Raw genomic sequence first — 17,500 nt, forward strand, 5'->3', positions numbered from 1 at the left:
AGGAGTGTGTGTGTGTGGAATGACGCCTTGCCACTGTGCTCTCATCCGTCTCCTTACTCGTTCTCTTATGCATATTCTTAAAAGTCTAGTAGTTATAATACAGGAACAGGTAAGATAGACAGGTAAGGATGTAGACAGGTCAGTTAAAGGTGTGTGTGGTGAATGACACCTTGCCACTGTGCTCTGATCCGTCTCTTTAATGCACCTATTTGAATATTCTTACAAGTATAGCTAGTTATAATATACAGGTTAGTAAAATAGACAGGTAATGAGGCGCACAGGTGAGTTAAAGGCTTATGTGGTGAATGACGCATTACCAAAGTGCTCTATTCTGTCTCATTAACGTATCTATTTAAAAGTTCTTACTGCTAGTTATAACATACAGGTAAATGAAGTAGACAGGTAATGAGGCGCACAGGTGAGTTACAGTAGTGAGTGTTAAAAGACGCCTTGCTGCTGCACTTGTTTCCTTCGCTCGTGTATCTTGCCTCCAGGTGTGCAGGTATGTATTGATATGCTGGTAGGTAGTGTAGACAAGTTTGCGTGAGAGTGGTGAGACATACCAACGAGAAGTGTGCTAAATGACGTTTTACCGCTGTGTTTGATTAGATTCGTCAACTTCATTTATGTAGATCAATATATATATTTCCTTAATCTACTTCGTTATTTTTCAAGTGATTGACATTAACGAAGGCCACAAAAAAAAAAAAAAAGAAACCTATTTTTTCCTCACTTCAGAAAGATATAAAATAAAGTGAAACAAACAAATGTAGAATAACCTAAATGGAGAACAATTTTGTTGATTCAGGCAAACACACGTGACAGGCAAGACAAGCTACAAGAGAAAACAACCCACTATATCATAAAACCCACGCCTTGCCACTGTGCCTGAATCAGTATCCTTAGTTTCCTTCTTTCCTCCCATACAAAACATACTATGAACACACTGAGAATATACTACAGATCTTCACTCTCTTATCATCTATATCTTCTCAATCTATATATAAAACCGCGCCTTGCCACTGTGCCTAAATCAGTATCCTTAGTTTCCTTCTCATTCCTCCCATACAGAACATGCTGAGAACACACTGAGAATATACTGACAAATGTTCACTCTCTACCTATAAAACTACTCCTTGCCACTGTGCCTGAATCAGTATCCTTAGCTTCCTTCGCCTTTCCTTTCATACATAACATACTGAGAACACACTGAGAGAATACTAACAGATGTTCAGTGTCTACCCATCTCTATCTCCTCGTCACGATCACCAGGTAAACACAGGTAAGCATAGACTACCCTCCCTCAGGTGTGCCCAGTACCTGTCCCCGGCAAGCCCTGCAGGTAGAGCGTATCTTGGGTGGCCGCTCGTTCTGAAGGTAAGACTAGGTGGCAGGTGTGTGTGTGTGTGTGTGTGTGTGTGTGTGTGTGTGTGTGTGTGTGTGTGTGTGTGTGTGTGTGTGTGTGTGTGTGTGTGTGTGTAGGGTGGGTTTGGTTAGGTTAGTTTACGATATCATTATTATCATCAGTTTGTACGATTTCACGGTATGTCAATAATAGTAGTAGTAGTAGTAGTAGTAGTAGTAGAAGAAGAAGAAGTAGTAGTAGTAGTAGAAGAAGTAGTAGTAGTAGAAGTAGAAGAAGAAGAAGAAGTAGTAGAAGAAGAAGAAGAAGAAGTAGTAGTAGTAGTAGTAGAAGTAGAAGTAGTAGTAGTAGTAGTAGTAGTAGTAGTAGTAGTAGTAGTAGCAGTAGCAGCAGTGGTAGTAGCAGTAGCAGTAGTAGTAGTAGTAGCAGTAGCAGCAGCAGAAGTAGTTCTTGCAAATAATCATTACTACTTAGAATGTTGAAAGGGGACGATCACAACAGAAAAAAAGATTAAAGAGAGAGAAAAAAAAAACTAACCAGAAAAATGAGAGTTAAAGGAAAGGCTTACTTGTGAAGAGAAAGAAAACAAGACACGCCAGGGAAGGAGTTGAATGCAAGGGAATGATGTTAATTAACTCTTCCTGTTAGTCACGTAGAGCCTACTAAAATATTAACCAGGACACGAATAGAAAATACTTAAATTAGATTAGAAAATGCAAACGCAGCACTAAATAAATGAGGTAAGAGAGAGAGAGAGAGAGAGAGAGAGAGAGAGAGAGAGAGAGAGAGAGAGAGAGAGAGGGGCGAGGGGCGGGCGTGAGGGATCAGGGTGGTGGCGCCGGAGCGAGGTGTGAGTCCCTGCCGCCGGCCGTCAGTCAGTCTGGCGCCACACAAGCAGGAGGAGCGGCCGTCGCCTCATAAACTCTCTCCCTTAGGTGCTTTTCCCTCGCCTGGCCCTCCCGCTCTCTCTCTCTCTCTCTCTGCCTGTCTGTGTGTCTGTTTCCGTGTTCATTCTAATCGTATTCATATCCCATTTCCTGTCTGTCTATCTGTCTGTCTGTTTGTTTGTCTGTTTCAGTACTCCGTAAGAAATATGTATTGGAAATGTTACTGGTTCTTTTAATATTATTCGTTTCAATTCTGTGTCTGAGTTTAAGTGTGTGTGTGTGTGTGTGTGTGTGTGTGTGTGTGTGTGTGTGTGTGTGTGTGTGTGTGTGTGTGTGTGTGTGTGTGTGTGTGTGTGTGTGTGTGTGCAGTCTCCATCCCTTATCAGAAGAGAAGAGAGAGGTGGTTGAGATTGAAGACAAGAGAGGGAGGGGGAAGAAGACATCGAGGAGGAGGAGGAGGAGGAGGATAGTAAGGTGTTTGTTTTACGTTATCGCTGTGATATTTCTCTATTGACTGCCTCTGTCCTGTATCCTTTCGATAAGAGAAGACGATCCTTATCACAAATTACTGGTGATAGCGTTGCTTTTCCTCGCGTGGGAGTAGTCCTCGTACCAGCCATTTTCTTGTTAGCTCGCAGTTAGTTTCACCTTCCTTACGTGACTTCAATTTCAGCAAGGAAGGAAAGAAGAGATGCTGCTAGTAGTAGTAGTAGTAGTAGTAGTAGTAGTAGTAGTAGTAGTAGTAGTAGTAGTAGTAGTAGTAAATATAACTTCTATATTTTTTCTCCATATTATTTACTCATTTTCTTCCATTTCCTTCCTTTATCGTCTTTTTCCTCCCTTTATCCACTCCCTCTTCATATCTTCCTGCCTTTTCTCCTCATCTTTAAATCCCTTTGTATCCTTCCTCTATATTCTCTTCTCATTGTCTTCCATTTCCTTCCTTTATTGTCTTTTTCCTCCCTTTATCCACTCCCTCTTCACATCTTCCTCCTCCTCTTCTCATCTTTAACTTCCTCGATGTCCTTCCTCCATATTCTCTCCCCTATATCATCTCCTTCCTTCCCTTCACCACTCTCTCTTCGTATCTCCATTCCTCTCTCCACATCTTTTAAAACTCCTTTTGCATCCTTCCCTGATATTCTCTCCTCATCCCTTGCACTACCAGCTCCCTCCTTCCCCATCCCTCCTTCCCCCAGCCGTGTCCTGCCCGCCACCTCCCTCCCTTGCACTTTTTCTCCCGCTCCTCCATTTTCTCCCACGCTCATGTTACCTCGGCATTTGTTACTCTCGTCGGAAATCACTGGGGGTTCATTACTGGCCGGGTAAGAGCCACGCACGCGCACCGCTAATTACATCTCGGCGAAATTGAAAATGGAGCTCAGTGTGTTCTTTCCACGAACTTAATTTGACTCGTAAAGACCACGGTGCGATCAATTTCTTAAAGTAACTTGCAATCCAATCGTGTTTTTGGACGTAAAACATACAATTTTTACTTTACCTCAGTGCCCCCTCCTTATATATCTACATCTTTCGTTTTTTGTTTCGTTTTTACGTAGGTGAGTAGTATTGACAGCCCGATAGCCCGACACCTCTGCGCTGCTCCCCCGATAGCTGCAGACAGTGCCCATTTAAAGACAAATACCGCCAGACAAACTGCTATGTACGTTCCCGGCAGCTTCAGGTTCCGAGATGGTCTACACAACAGTCCTCTTCACTTCCCGACAATTTTTTTAATAACTCCCGACAGTTTTAGTAGTGTCGGCAGTTCCAGTACCAGTTCTTTTTAGCCCCCGACTGTCTAAAATGAAGTCCAGGTGGTTAAGATAGTATATCAGTCTGTCTCAAGGCTACAGACATTTCAACAGTTCCAACACCACCAACCCCAAGAGAATTCCAGAACCCATTTCCAGAACCTATTTCCAGTTAGTAAGAGTTTCAGCACCGATCACCAGCACCAGACAGTTCCAGCACTCACTTCTATAAGGACCAGAACATTGCATCCACGATTTCCAGCAACCACAATTCCAGCACTCATTCCCAGCACCTAACTCCAAGATCCATTTCCAGTAGCAGCATCCAACAGCTTCCCACAATCCCTGAGACCTAAACACCGTACCAGATAGATAGTTCGGTAGCTTACTGGCCAGAGTGTGCAAGAATATTAATCTTAACAATACCCAAAAACTCAATATAAAAATAGATAAAAAAAATAATAAGTTCTGTACATCCAACAGCTTCCCATAGTCCCTGATACGTAAACACTGCGCCAGATAAATAATTGGGTAGTTAATTGGCCACAGTGTAGAGAAATTTTAACAATACCCAAAAACAAATGCAATCCAAAATAAAAATAGATGAAGAAACACTAATCCTTTACATGCAACAGGTTCCCACAGTCCCTGATACCTAAACATTGCACCAGATAGATGGTTAGATAGTTTATTGCCCACAATGTACAGGAACAGCAATCTTATCAGTACCAAACAACAAATATAGCTTAATATAAAAACATGAAAAAAAACACTAATTCTGTACTCCAAAGACACTATATAGACGTCCTCGCCGTCCCTAACACCCAGACCCCAACCAGGCCCCCACCAGATACCCTTGGCTCCAGTCTCCATTAACGGCGACAATATTCCTGACAGCGCCAGACATTCCCCGCCCTGACATTCCTCACGGCGCGACCTGACCTGGCGTGCGTGGGGCTTAGGTGATTAGGTGACCCCCGCTAATCACCTCCACACGCCCCGCCCTCACCTAAGCAGCGCCCCGCCCCCTAGCACTCCGGCGCCGTGGGTCTCTGTGTATCTCCTTGCGTCACGTCACTGGCGCCTGGCGAGGGGGACAGCCACGGCAGGATCTGATTTGCTTGTAGAGTGTTTGATTTCCTTATACTTTGGTTCCCTTATTGAGGATCTGAGTCGCTTGTAAAGGGTTTGGTTGACTTTTACAGGGTTTGGTTTCCGTATAAAGTATTTGATTTCTTTACAAAATATCTAATTCTTTTATGGAGAATCCGATTACCTTTAAAAAATAAACTAAAGGATTTGATTCCCTTAAAAAGGATTTCATTAACTTTTGATTAGTAATCTTGTAATACTGTGACTTTTCTACTTATTTGACATTTTGAAGTATCTACCTTTGGGGATTTGAAGTTAATCAGCCCAGAATTATTGCAGTGTTGTGGCCATTCCCTGCCTCGCCTTGCAGTCACCAATAGTTTCTTTATGATTACGTGACTTGCCATATTTTGAACTTAAAACTCCACATTATTAATACTACTATTGTCATTATTATTATTATCATTATTATTATTATTATCATTATTTCTATTACTATTATCATTGTTCTTGTTATTATCATCATCATTATCATCATTATTATTATTTACTTATTCATCTGTTTTTTATAGTAGAAAATGAAAAAAATCTGAAGTTACATTTTCGACACCTAAAGTCTAAACCACTTTTATTACTTCTTTCTTCCTCTTCCTCCTCCTCCTCCTCCTCCTCCTCCTCAGCCTTCATCTCTGCACCACTCCACCTCCACACCAATTACCACCTCCCTTCCCCCCGATCACCTCCACGCGGCGCCATTTGCCTCACTCACCTAATCAGTGTTTGTCTAATCAGCGTGGTGAGCAACGTCTGAAGATTACATCAAGATTACAACACGGTCACTGGGAAGCCTTGGGAAACTGTCTTCTGGCTAGTGGCGTGATTCATCGTGAGTGTGTCGTGGAGGTACGGACGAATATAGGAAGAGTCGTTATTGCTTCATTTTTGGGTTGTTGCTTCATTTTCTTTGGTTTATCTATTAGTATGTTGGTTGATTGGTTATTCATTATTCATTTGTTCTTATTTTCTTATCTTACTTTCTTATTTATTTTTTTTCAGTACGTTTGGAGCACATATGAGTGTATAGGAAAGTCTCTTATTTTTTTCATTCTTTCTACCTATTTAATAATTTACTGGTTTACGTCAGGATTTGTCTATTTATCTATTCATTTCTCTATATTTCTATTTTCTGTAGTTATTTCCATATTCGTCCAGTCATCTTATCTATTATGACCCAAACGATTAATCATTTCACATATCTTCTCAAAAAATTAAATAAAAAAAATCACGCATTCCTGTACAGTTGGGAGGTAACTGTTCCCTATTCTTAACTAACCAGGACACTCCGCACCTCAGTAACTTGGACTCGTGGCGCCAATAAGATCAAGACCAACTAATGACTGCTTCGTGTATTTAAGTTCCATTTCCATTCATTCCTCCGTCTCCTCTGTCTCCTTTGTCCCTCTGTCTCCCTTCCATCGCCAGCACCACACAGGAACAAGAGGGGAGGAGCAGAAAGGATGGTGCGACCGGGACAATAGGAAGGGTAGGAGGGAAATAAAAGAACAAAGAGGGAGAAAGGGAAGAGAAAGATGAGAAAAGGAAAGAAAAGTGAGTGAATGAATAAGAATAGTACAATAATCCATACAGATGAAGAAGGTGGAGGAGGAGGTGGAGGAGGAGGAGGAGGAGGAGGAGGAGGAGGAGGAGGAGGAGGAGGAGGAGGAGGAGGAGGAGGAGAAAAATGAGAAGAAAAAGATAAGCGTACAATCAAAGCAACTAATTCAATGTAGATAAAAGAAGAGCAGGACGAGGAGGAAGAAGAGAAAACGAGAGAAGGCAAGAGGAAGAAGAGGAGAAGGATTAAAAGAAAAAAAAAAAGATAGGCGAAATATTAAACTTAATCAATGTAGAGCGAAAAAAAATGAAGAGTAGAAAGAAGAGGAAGAGGAGGTGCCGGCGGCGGCGGTGACGTGTCGGGACAGGCACAACACGCGGGCGGGCAAGGCGTTAATGAGGCGTGGGCGGCGAAGGCTCCTCCCCGGCGCCACACACACCGCCGCGCCCTCAATCCCCTCCTTCCGTCGCCGCCACCACCCGCCGCTAATCCCACGCCTCCCCGCCCCACGCCGCGCCACCACACACACGTACACACACACACACACACACACACACACACACACACACACACACACACACACACACACACAGGCGCTCTGCTCTCACCACGATTATTTTCCAAGGCCACAGAGATGATCAGTCTGGTTTTCAAGTGTTTTCCTGTTAATAATGTGGATATCGTGTTAATCTGTCACTAAAATCATCTATAATGTTTTTTTTTTTTTTGAGGTACGGAGATGTAATGAGGTGCACAAGTGTTTCAGAATATGGTACACACACACACACACACACACACACACACACACACACACACACACACACACACACACACACACACACACACACACGTCTATTCTTACACAACGTTACATATTTGTCACATTTATTTCACCTACATACATGCACACACACACGACGCATCTATCGAAACACACACACACACACACACACACACACACGACAACTTCATAAAATAAAAGCCAAAATATAAACAAGAAAAAATATAACAAAAAACGAGCAAAAACGAACAAACAAGACACCAAGGAAATAAACAACCCAAACAACAAAAAGGCAGGAACGCAACAACAATAAATCAAGACAAACAACACAAACAACATCAGCTCCTCGTGTAAACAATTAAAGCGGCAATAAAAAAACTAAGAGGTCACTGCAATCAAGCGCCGCCGAGGGTCACACTGAAGTAATGACCCTCGCGCGGTGACCTCTAAGAACGTGAGGTCACAATAGGTCACGAAAAAAAAAGAAATATTGATATCCCTTCCACTTATTGGTGTGTGTGTGTGTGTGTGTGTGTGTGTGTGTGTGTGTGTGTGTGTGTGTGTGTGTGTGTGTAAACCTATACTCTACGAATATAACCTTTTTTCATCACTTTTTTTTTCTTGCATAAATAACACAGGAAGAAAACCAACACCCCCCCCCACACACACTTAAAACAAAACACCAATAAAAAAAATAAAAAAAAACACAAGAAATAGAACATCACACACACACACACACACACACACACACACACACACACACACACACACACACACACACACACACACACACACACACACACACACACACAGACAGACAAACACGCGACGGAGGCAGCGGCGGCGACGGAAGGGTGAGCAGAGACAAAGGTGGGGAATGACCTGCCGCCCCACGTGACACAAGTGACCTGACCCCACCGAAGAGGTCATTATCGGCCGGGTTAGAGTCCCTAGGGGCGGCTCTGTTTGCTTTTGGTGTCTGTAGCGATCCTAATTACTAAAGTGGCCAGGATGAGGTCACGGGAGAGGAGGAGGAGGAGGAGGAGGAGAGGAAGCAGGTGGTGCGTTGCGAGGGAGGAATGAGGGAGGAAAGGAGACAGTGATGAGAAGGAAAGATTAGTGAATTGCACGAATAAGAAAAATGCGAATGAGAAAGAAAATGATAATGGCAGGATAACAGGAGGTAAGATCAAATAAATGAAAAGAGAAGGAAAGAGAGAAAGGGAAGAGACGGATAAAAGAGTGAGGGAAGGAAAAGAGAAGGGTTTGTTTTTTCTTTCTTTTCTAGTCGCTAACAGAAAAGAGGAGAAAGAATAAAGAAGAAATGAATAGGAGAAAGTGGAGAAGAACAAAGAAAAGATGGAAAAGAAGACACTAAAGAAAAACAAAGAAAAAAAAAACAAGAGAATACAAACATAAAGCAAAACAAAAGAGAGAGAAGAGAGAGAATGACGGAACGTAAAAGAATAAAAAAAAAAGAGAAACATGAAAAGGAAAGATAGGAAACAAAAAAAACGACAAAAAAAATAACAAATAAAACGAGAACCAGGAAGAAGCGATGATGAAAAGAAACAAAAATTACTTCAAAAACAAAAGAAAGACGAAAGGAAGCAATGATTGAGGGAATAAAGCTGATAACAATGATGATGATGATGATAAGAGTAATAATTCATAAAAAAAAGTTAATAGGCTGATAACGAAAAGCGGAAATGAAGGGTAAATGATCCATAAAGATGAGGATGGACCACGAGAGAGGATAAAGAGGGGGAGATGGAAGGAACATGATTAAAGATGTTGATACGAGTAAGACAAGGAAAGAAAGTTAATACGCTGGTAAAAAAGACGGAAGTGACGTGAGGATGATGAGAAGTGAAGAAGGAATAAAAGAATAGGAGAGAGGATAAAGGTGGAGAGAAGAAATATGAATAAAGATGCTGAGAATGATAGCATGGAGGAATTAAAAAAAAAAAAAAAAGGGTTAGTAGAATGGTAATGAGAGGAAAACGATGAAGGTAAAAGATGAAATAGAAGAGATGATAAATTTAGAGATAGAAGAAATATTAACGAAGATGATAAATGCGCAACAAACGAAACAGACATAACAAACACAAATACACCCACATACACACATATACATACATACATACATACAAAATAACATAAAATCATATAATAGCCATAGTACATACGAATATATATAAAAAATACATACAGAAAATAGAAGATAATATAGACGGGTATGGCAGTTTGGTATGGGTGTGGATGGGATCTCGAGGGTGGAGGGAAGGCGGGGGTGAGGGTGTGTACTAGTGAAGAGGTCAAGGGAAGGTCAGATAAGGTCACGATGCTCAGAGTAGCGGGGAAGTGACAAGAATAAGAGTTCAGGTGAAGATGGCCGTTTGTCTGTGTGTGTGTGTGTGTGTGTGTGTGTGTGTGTGTGTGTGTGTGTGTGTGTGTGTGTGTGTGTGTGTGTGTGCTGGTAACAAAACTCAAATTTCTAGTACTTATTTTACACAGGAAATATGATAATCGTCTCAGTAATCATAATCATCATCATCATCATCATCATCATCATCACCTCCTTCTTCACCACCACCACCACCACATAACAAAACACTAACACAAAAGAACAGAACTGAAATATTAAAAAAGAAAAAAATAACAAGAACGATAATTAATACACTTCAGTACGATTCTACTTAACAAAACACACACACACACACACACACACACACACACACACACACACACACACACACACTAAAGCATGAAATCACACCAACAAATGAATTAATAACCAGATGGATAAAGAGATAAAGCATAAAATACATACATGGATAAGATAAACAGCTAAAATATAAGGATAACACCTAATATTCTCTCCAAACACACCCCATCCCACTCACGCACGCACTATTACGAAGAGGATGAGGAGCAGGAAGAGGAAGAGGAAGAGGAAGAGGAGGAGGAGGAATAGGAGGAGGAGGAGGAGGAGGAGGAGGAGGAATAGGAGGAATAGGAGGAGGAGGAGGAGGAGGAGAAGGAGGAGGAGGAGGAGGAGGAGGAGGAGGAGGAAGTGAATAATGAGTAATGGATGAAAGAGGAGTGTGGAGTACAAAACATACAATTTAATGCTAGTTTTCGAGAGAGAGAGAGAGAGAGAGAGAGAGAGAGAGAGAGAGAGAGAGAGAGAGAGAGAGAGAGAGAGAGAGAGAGAGAGTTGAGGAATCTAGAATGGAAGAAAAGAGAAAGAAAAAGCGAAGGAATTCTGTAACATAGAGAAAAATAACAAATGGAAAGATGAAAAAGAAGAAAGAAAAAAAATGTTACTGTAAAAATTATAGAAGGACAGTGAGAAAAAATAGAAAAAAATGGAGAACGAGAGAAAAAGAAAGAGTGGAAGAAGAAAGAACATAATAAAAAAAAACTAAGACAATGAGAAAGAAAAGTTGAAGAATTAGAGAAAGAAAATAAAAGAGACGGAAGGAGAGAGAGAGAGAGAGAGAGAGAGAGAGAGAGAAATAGGGAGCAGGTAATACGGACAGGAAGCGTGGGTGAGTGAGTGGAGAGTTAAAGAGAGGGAAAGGAGAGAGAAATGAAGTAGGGAGAGACACGTGGGGCCAGGAAGCATCGGTAAGAAAGATGAGAATTGAAGAACGAGAGAAGATTATGTGAGAGAAGAAATGGGAACATAGATAGGACGCTTATAAAATTGAAAGGAGAAAAGTAACGAGTGGAGAGAGAGAGACAAAGAGACAGATAGAGAGAGAGACATACAGAGAGACGAGTGGATAGAGCGTTAGTTAGAGGCTGGGAGGAATTCCATAACGAGAGACTGAGATCACCCCCTTAGTAAATATTCGCAGCTGGGAAGAACAAGAAGTATTTATGCATCACCCAAAGCCATTGAGAAGGACAGGCCATTACTCAGAGGCTTCGTGTCCCCCTGCCAGACCGACCCTAGCCGCCTCTTGAAGCCCCTGTCCGCCTCGCCCCTGCCCCAGACGTTACGGACCTAATTTTTTAAGTAGTTCTAATTGATCAAAGCTCCCTTGTTTTATAGTCCCTAATGGCCTTTGTGTGTAGCTCTGCGCTGGTCTGATGGTTCTTTTTCGTGGTGGTGGTGGTGGTGGTGGTGGTGGTGGTGGTGTTTTGAGTTTGATTGTTTTCGTGTTTTTTTTTTTTTTTTCTTGTTTTGTGATTTGTTTACTTTTGTGTGTGGTGTGATTGGTGATTTATGTGGTTTTTGTTTTGTTGTGTTTTGTCTGTATAGACTATAGAGACTCATTTGATGCATTTTTTTCTATTTACATTTCTAGTCTCATGATTTTTTTTATCTCTATTTTTCCTTGTACAGTATTTTAATTCTAACTTTTTATCTGCTTTTTTCTTTGTGTACTTATTTATCTTCCCTTCAAGAAGTTGAACATTTCCTAATAACTAACAAGAATAGGTTCAAAACTTTTATTTTTCATCTAAATATTCAAAGTGTAATTTTCACATTTTTGCCAAGGCGGCAAAAATAACAACATCCACTAATCTGATTTGGAACAATTAAATTTATGACTTTTTATCTTCAAAATCAACGCGGAAGAACGCATTATAACTGTCATAAATTCCTCAGTTTTCTTCATGGTATAAACACACACACACACACACACACACACACACACACACACACACACACACACACACACACACACACACACACACACACACAATCAAATAAAAAAATATATTTCTTTCATAAAACTAAAAGAGTCAATCAAATAAATACATGATAAATAAATATAGGAGAATAAAGAAATGAGACAGAAAAAGAAAGATAGGGAGAGAAAGGAAACAAAACAAAAAGAGCAAAAGAACGTATATTAACAATCCATCTTAGTAACACTTCACAATCACCAACAAAATAAATAAGCAGATAAACTAATATACACAGAAATAAAGCAAACTGAAAAAAAAGAAAGAAAGGAAGGAAAATAATAAAATAATAAATACATTAACAATCTAGCTTCGCAACACTTCAGAATTACCAACGAAAAATAAATGTTTAGATAAATAAATACGTGATAAATAAAAACGCATTATAACTGTCATAAATTCCTCAGTTTTCTTCATGGTATAAACACACACACACACACACACACACACACACACACACACACACACACACACACACACACACACACACACACAATCAAATAAAAAAATAGATTTCTTTCATAAAACTAAAAGAGTCAATCAAACAAATACATGATAAATAAATATAGGAGAATAAAGAAATGAGACAGAAAAAGAAAGACAGGGAGAGAAAGGAAACAAAACAAAGAGCAAAAGAACGTATATTAACAATCCATCTTAGCAACACTTCACAATCACCAACAAAATAAATAAGCAGATAAACTAATATATAAAGAAATAAAGCAAACTGAAAAAAAAGAAAGAAAGGAAGGAAAATAATAAAATAATAAATACATTAACAATCTAACTTCGCAACACTTCAGAATTACCAACGAAAAATAAATGTTTAGATAAATAAATACGTGAAGAAATCAAAACTGAAAAATAAATAGAAAGAGAGTAAGAAAAATAATAAAACAACAAACATTACCAGTCTAGCTCAGTGACACTTCAGAATCACCAACGAAATATAAATAAGTAAATAAATAAATGAATGAATAAAAACTGAAGAAGAAATAGAAAGAAAGTAACAAAAAATAACAAAACAATAAACATTACCGATCTACCTCCGTAACACTTCAGAATTACCAGTGAAATTTAAATAAGTAAATAAATAAATTAATTAATAAATAAATAAAAAAAAATGAAAACTGAAGATTGAGAAAGAAAGTAAGAGAGAGAATAAAAAGAACTTACATTAACAATTTAGCTTCGTAACACTTGAGAATTGCCAACGAAATTTAAATAAGCAGAAAAATAAATGAATGAATAAAAACTGAAGAAGAAAAAAAGAAAGTAAGAAACAGAATATAAGAACGTACATTAACAATCTAGCTTCGTAACACTTTAGAATTACCAACCCTTCCATCTTCAACATCACAAGTAAAAGTCCAGTGCATTTTAACGTGCAGGACTTCCGCTCTCACTCCTCCAGCTTGTGGCGCGTCAGCAAATCGGTACAATGTGTATAATTCACCTCCTCCTCCCCGAGCCCGGTCACTTCCTCTCCAGGCTCTGATTACTTCAAAACACGTAAATAAAAGTGAACGCCAGCAATGATTCTGTCTGTTTGTCTGTCTGTCTGTCTGTCTGTCTCTCTCTCTCTCTCGAAAATGTATGCAAAAGATAAATAGATAGATCTCTATAGGTATAGATAGATAGATAGATAGATAGATAGATAGATACAGAGAGAGAGAGAGAGAGAGAGAGAGAGAGAGAGAGAGAGAGAGAGAGAGAGAGAGAGAGAGAGAGAGAGAGAGAGAGAGAGAGAGAGAGAGAGAGAGAGAGAGGTGAAAAGGTACTCACATTTATCTCCTCCGTTAATGACCTGAAAAATGCAAATTGGATAAGAACAATAAGAACGAGAATGAGAACATCAATGATAATGATAATAATAATAATAACAATACTACTACTACTACTACTACTACTACTAATAATAATAATAATAATAATAATAATAATAATAATAATAATAATAATAAAATAAGAAGAAGAAGAAGAAGAAAAAGAAGAAGAACAAGAACAAGCAAAACAACAACAACAACAACAACAACAACAAACAAACAAAGGCAAAACCATGAAAAAACTAGGAAAAAAAAATAAAACAAAAATATCAAGACAGCATTTCAAACTTCCTCTAAAAATATGAAAGGAAAAAAAAAAAACGAAAAAATCAAAAGCATACTCCCTTAAACCTTTCAATATCAGAACATCAAAGCAGTGAACCCCAACGCTCAGTCCTCTCTCTCCCTTCCCGCCACCACCAGCGCACCACAGGACAGTGAAGCAGTTTGATGGAGACTATGAAAGGTTATGTAATTGATATGTGACTTATCCCCCTTCTCTCTCTCTCTAGATAAGACACTCAACCAATTAATGCCAGCGCCTCCCCTGCCCCCCCCCTACCACCACCACACACACACTGGAAAGCCCATAAGCCACACACCTGCAGACGGAAAACATTTGAATCTCGTCTCATCAAGCAGGTATTTCTGGGAGTGCCGAGGAGAAGGAAGAGGAGAAAGAGGAGGAGGAGGGGGAGGAGGAGGAGCAAGGGCGGCGGTACAAAAGGCACTTAAGACACACAAAGAGGATCACTGGCGGGACAAGAGCCGTACTTTGAAAGGGAATGAATGAAAATGTTTCGGTTCTGTGCGAGATACAAAGCACTACATGATCCCGTGTTTGTGTGTGCTTGTGAAGGAGGAGGAGGAGAAGAGAAGGGGGAAGAGGAAGAGGAGGAGGAGGGGAAGGGTTAGTATTGAGCTATATATCATCTTCATCCTTTTCCCGTCTTTATTTCCTCTTCCCGTTCTTCCTAAAGGTGATATATTGAGTCGCATCTCCCCCGCTCTTTTGTTATCTATTTACTCGGCTTCGTTTTCTGTTTCTCTTCTCTCTCCTCGGTGCAGCGTCTCCGTGTGTGTTCCGGGAGGTGCACCGTGCGTTGATTTATTCCTCCGTTTCGTGTTTCTCGAGAAATTTGCGCTATTTTATCTTGTGCTGGAATTTCAGGATGTTTCTTTTTCTGGTTTATGTCGCCGTTTATTACGTACAGGAGCGGCGCCGTCCATTCCGGTCTTGGTTATCTGCGTAGAGTCCTCCGGGTGAGATAAGGTGCATCTTGGAGCCCTCCTGCTGCGCCGCGCTCAGGAGGCGAGGAGGAACTGCAGTCCTGGTTCGTTTGGTTTATTTGCTGCGGGTTGAGCGGCGGCGGCTGGCGTGTGTTGCTTGCCGTGCCTCTCCAGCGCCTCTTGATTGTGAGAAGAGAGGCAGCGGCGGTGGTGGTGGTGGTTCAGGAAACACTTCTGTTCTTGTATGTCAGAGTGCCGGCAGGAGGTGGTGGTGTTCTTGGTGTTCTCTGTTCTCGCACAGTAATTGCTGAAGTGCGGGTCTGGGCTGCCAAGTTCCCCCCCACCCCCAGACCCCGCTGGAGTGTGGATGCTGTAGGGTCTCCTTATCGCCATCAGGTGGGCACGTCACCTGGGCGCCCAGTGCCTGGGGAGCTGCCTCACGGCCGGCGGGAGGTGGTCGCAGCCACATTACCCTCCGTGTCTGGTGTTCACGGTCGTGTCGTCTGCTCTATCTCCGCCCATCTCGAAATCTAATGACCAGACCTTCATAAAACCTGCCATTTTCCCATTCACTAATAGGCCACACCTGTGAGGCTCGGTCCCCAGGGGGGTCGAAAACAAACATTGTGGCGGCACCTGGATGCCCCGCCCCACTGCTCCTGGCCCCGCCCCGTTCTCCACGCGAGAGAGACATGCCCCTCCCACGCACCTCCCGAGCCGCCGCTCAGTGGCCGGCGCTGGCGGAGGTGTGGCCTGTTCACATACAAAACGCACTACATGGACCAAATTAAGGTAGTCCTCGACAAGCACTCGTGAATGACACGTAGAGTCGGCCTGCAGGCGAGATAGTGAAGCGGTGGAGCCGAGTGCAGTGTATCAGTGGCGTGAGGGGACACTAGGCGCGGAGTGTCGCAGATTTAACATGTACGAGGAGGAGCTGCTGTACCTCCGGAGCCGCGGCATGGCCCCCGCTGGCCCGCTAGGCCTCCACCCGTACCTGGGCGGCGGCCTGCCAGCCAACCTGACGGACCACCTCGAGAAGTACCGACTGGGCTTCCACGGTAAGTTGCTGGCTCCGCGACGGCGCCTCACCCGGGCCATTGTAGCTGTTGTTGTTGTTCTGCCGAGGCTGTCGCCGCCTCGCCAGGGCCTGTTGTCTACTACTCATTGTCTCAAAGCTTGTGTGGAAAAGTGACGAAACTTGCTTCCCCGCTCGAGTGTAACAGTGGTCCTCGTGTTCCCACAGGCGGCCTTCCCCAGTCCCCCTTTGCCCATGGCCTCTCCGCCGACTACTTGAAGCCTCCGGTCCACTGCGGAGGATTCCCTGCGCCGGGGCTGCCGGGGGGCAAGCCTGACCCTCGCATCAAGGTGCGGTTGGAGAATGAAAACCTGTGGAACCAGTTCAACAAATTTGGCACCGAGATGATCATCACCAAGCTTGGCCGGTGAGTGCTGACACTGTGTTTTGTCCCTACAGCATGCATACACACACCTGCACACATGCGATCATCTCCACACATACCATACACACACCTGTGCACACACATACATGTGGCCGACTACGCACATGAATACACAGACAGGCATGCACTCAATCATACAGTTCAGGTTATTGCGGCGGGCAGTGGCGGGACAACATTCGCCACACGCGGGGCTGATCACGCCTCTCCTCCAGCGCCTCCGCAGCCTGGCTTTCCAGACTCGCCTGACGCACCGACAATTCAATTTATCTCTGCCTGGCTTGTCCCGCTGGAGACAATGGACGGCCGGTGATAGGGGATCATTTTGCCGGACCGCGCACGGCCCCTATAATCCCGCAGGCAGCCGCCGCCGCCCGCCGCTAATAACACAGCCCGACCGCCGCCGCCGCCGCTGCCAACCACTGCCGCAGTCCCGCGCCGCCCCAATTTATGAACGTATGTGTGTTGCCCTTCTTCCCTCACTCCTCATGTCTTTGGCGCGGAGGATCCGCGGTGCCTTATGCTGTGGGCGGAGCGCAGCGGGCAGCCTGAGATAAGGCAGGCCCGGCGGTCCGCGGCCACACACCAGCACATTTACCAACGCGAACTGCATTGTAATTTAGCTCAATTATTAATTTTCAAATCATCGTGTTTTCATTTGTAGAAACACTCATTCAATAATAATTCTTCACGCACTGCCTGGGTGGCACGCCTCCACCGCGGCGCGGCGAGCTGCTTGTCTCTGCGGCGCCGCGGGAGCAAGTATTCTCCAGTAATAGTTATTTTCT

At 42.6% G+C, this 17,500-nt stretch overlaps 1 protein-coding gene and 1 long non-coding RNA gene across 2 annotated transcripts in view; one reads left to right on the forward strand and one right to left on the reverse strand.

Annotated features, from left to right (window-relative positions):
* LOC123507239 overlaps positions 1-17,500 on the reverse strand; it is a 280,074-nt gene that overhangs the window by 172,974 nt on the left and 89,600 nt on the right. The window contains exon 4 of the long non-coding RNA XR_006675629.1: positions 13,982-14,003. This is a non-coding gene — a long non-coding RNA (uncharacterized LOC123507239). The remainder of the gene's footprint in view (positions 1-13,981; positions 14,004-17,500) is intronic.
* Positions 16,035-17,500, forward strand: part of LOC123507237 (T-box transcription factor TBX6-like) — a 5,912-nt gene continuing 4,446 nt past the window's right edge. Inside the window, exons 1-2 of the mRNA XM_045259979.1 lie at positions 16,035-16,313; positions 16,499-16,697. Coding sequence (XP_045115914.1) covers positions 16,175-16,313; positions 16,499-16,697 — 338 coding nt within the window. The 5' untranslated portion in view covers positions 16,035-16,174. The remainder of the gene's footprint in view (positions 16,314-16,498; positions 16,698-17,500) is intronic.

Source organism: Portunus trituberculatus, chromosome 21 (genome assembly GCF_017591435.1).
Source record: "Portunus trituberculatus isolate SZX2019 chromosome 21, ASM1759143v1, whole genome shotgun sequence".
NCBI classification, from domain to species: domain Eukaryota; kingdom Metazoa; phylum Arthropoda; class Malacostraca; order Decapoda; family Portunidae; genus Portunus; species Portunus trituberculatus.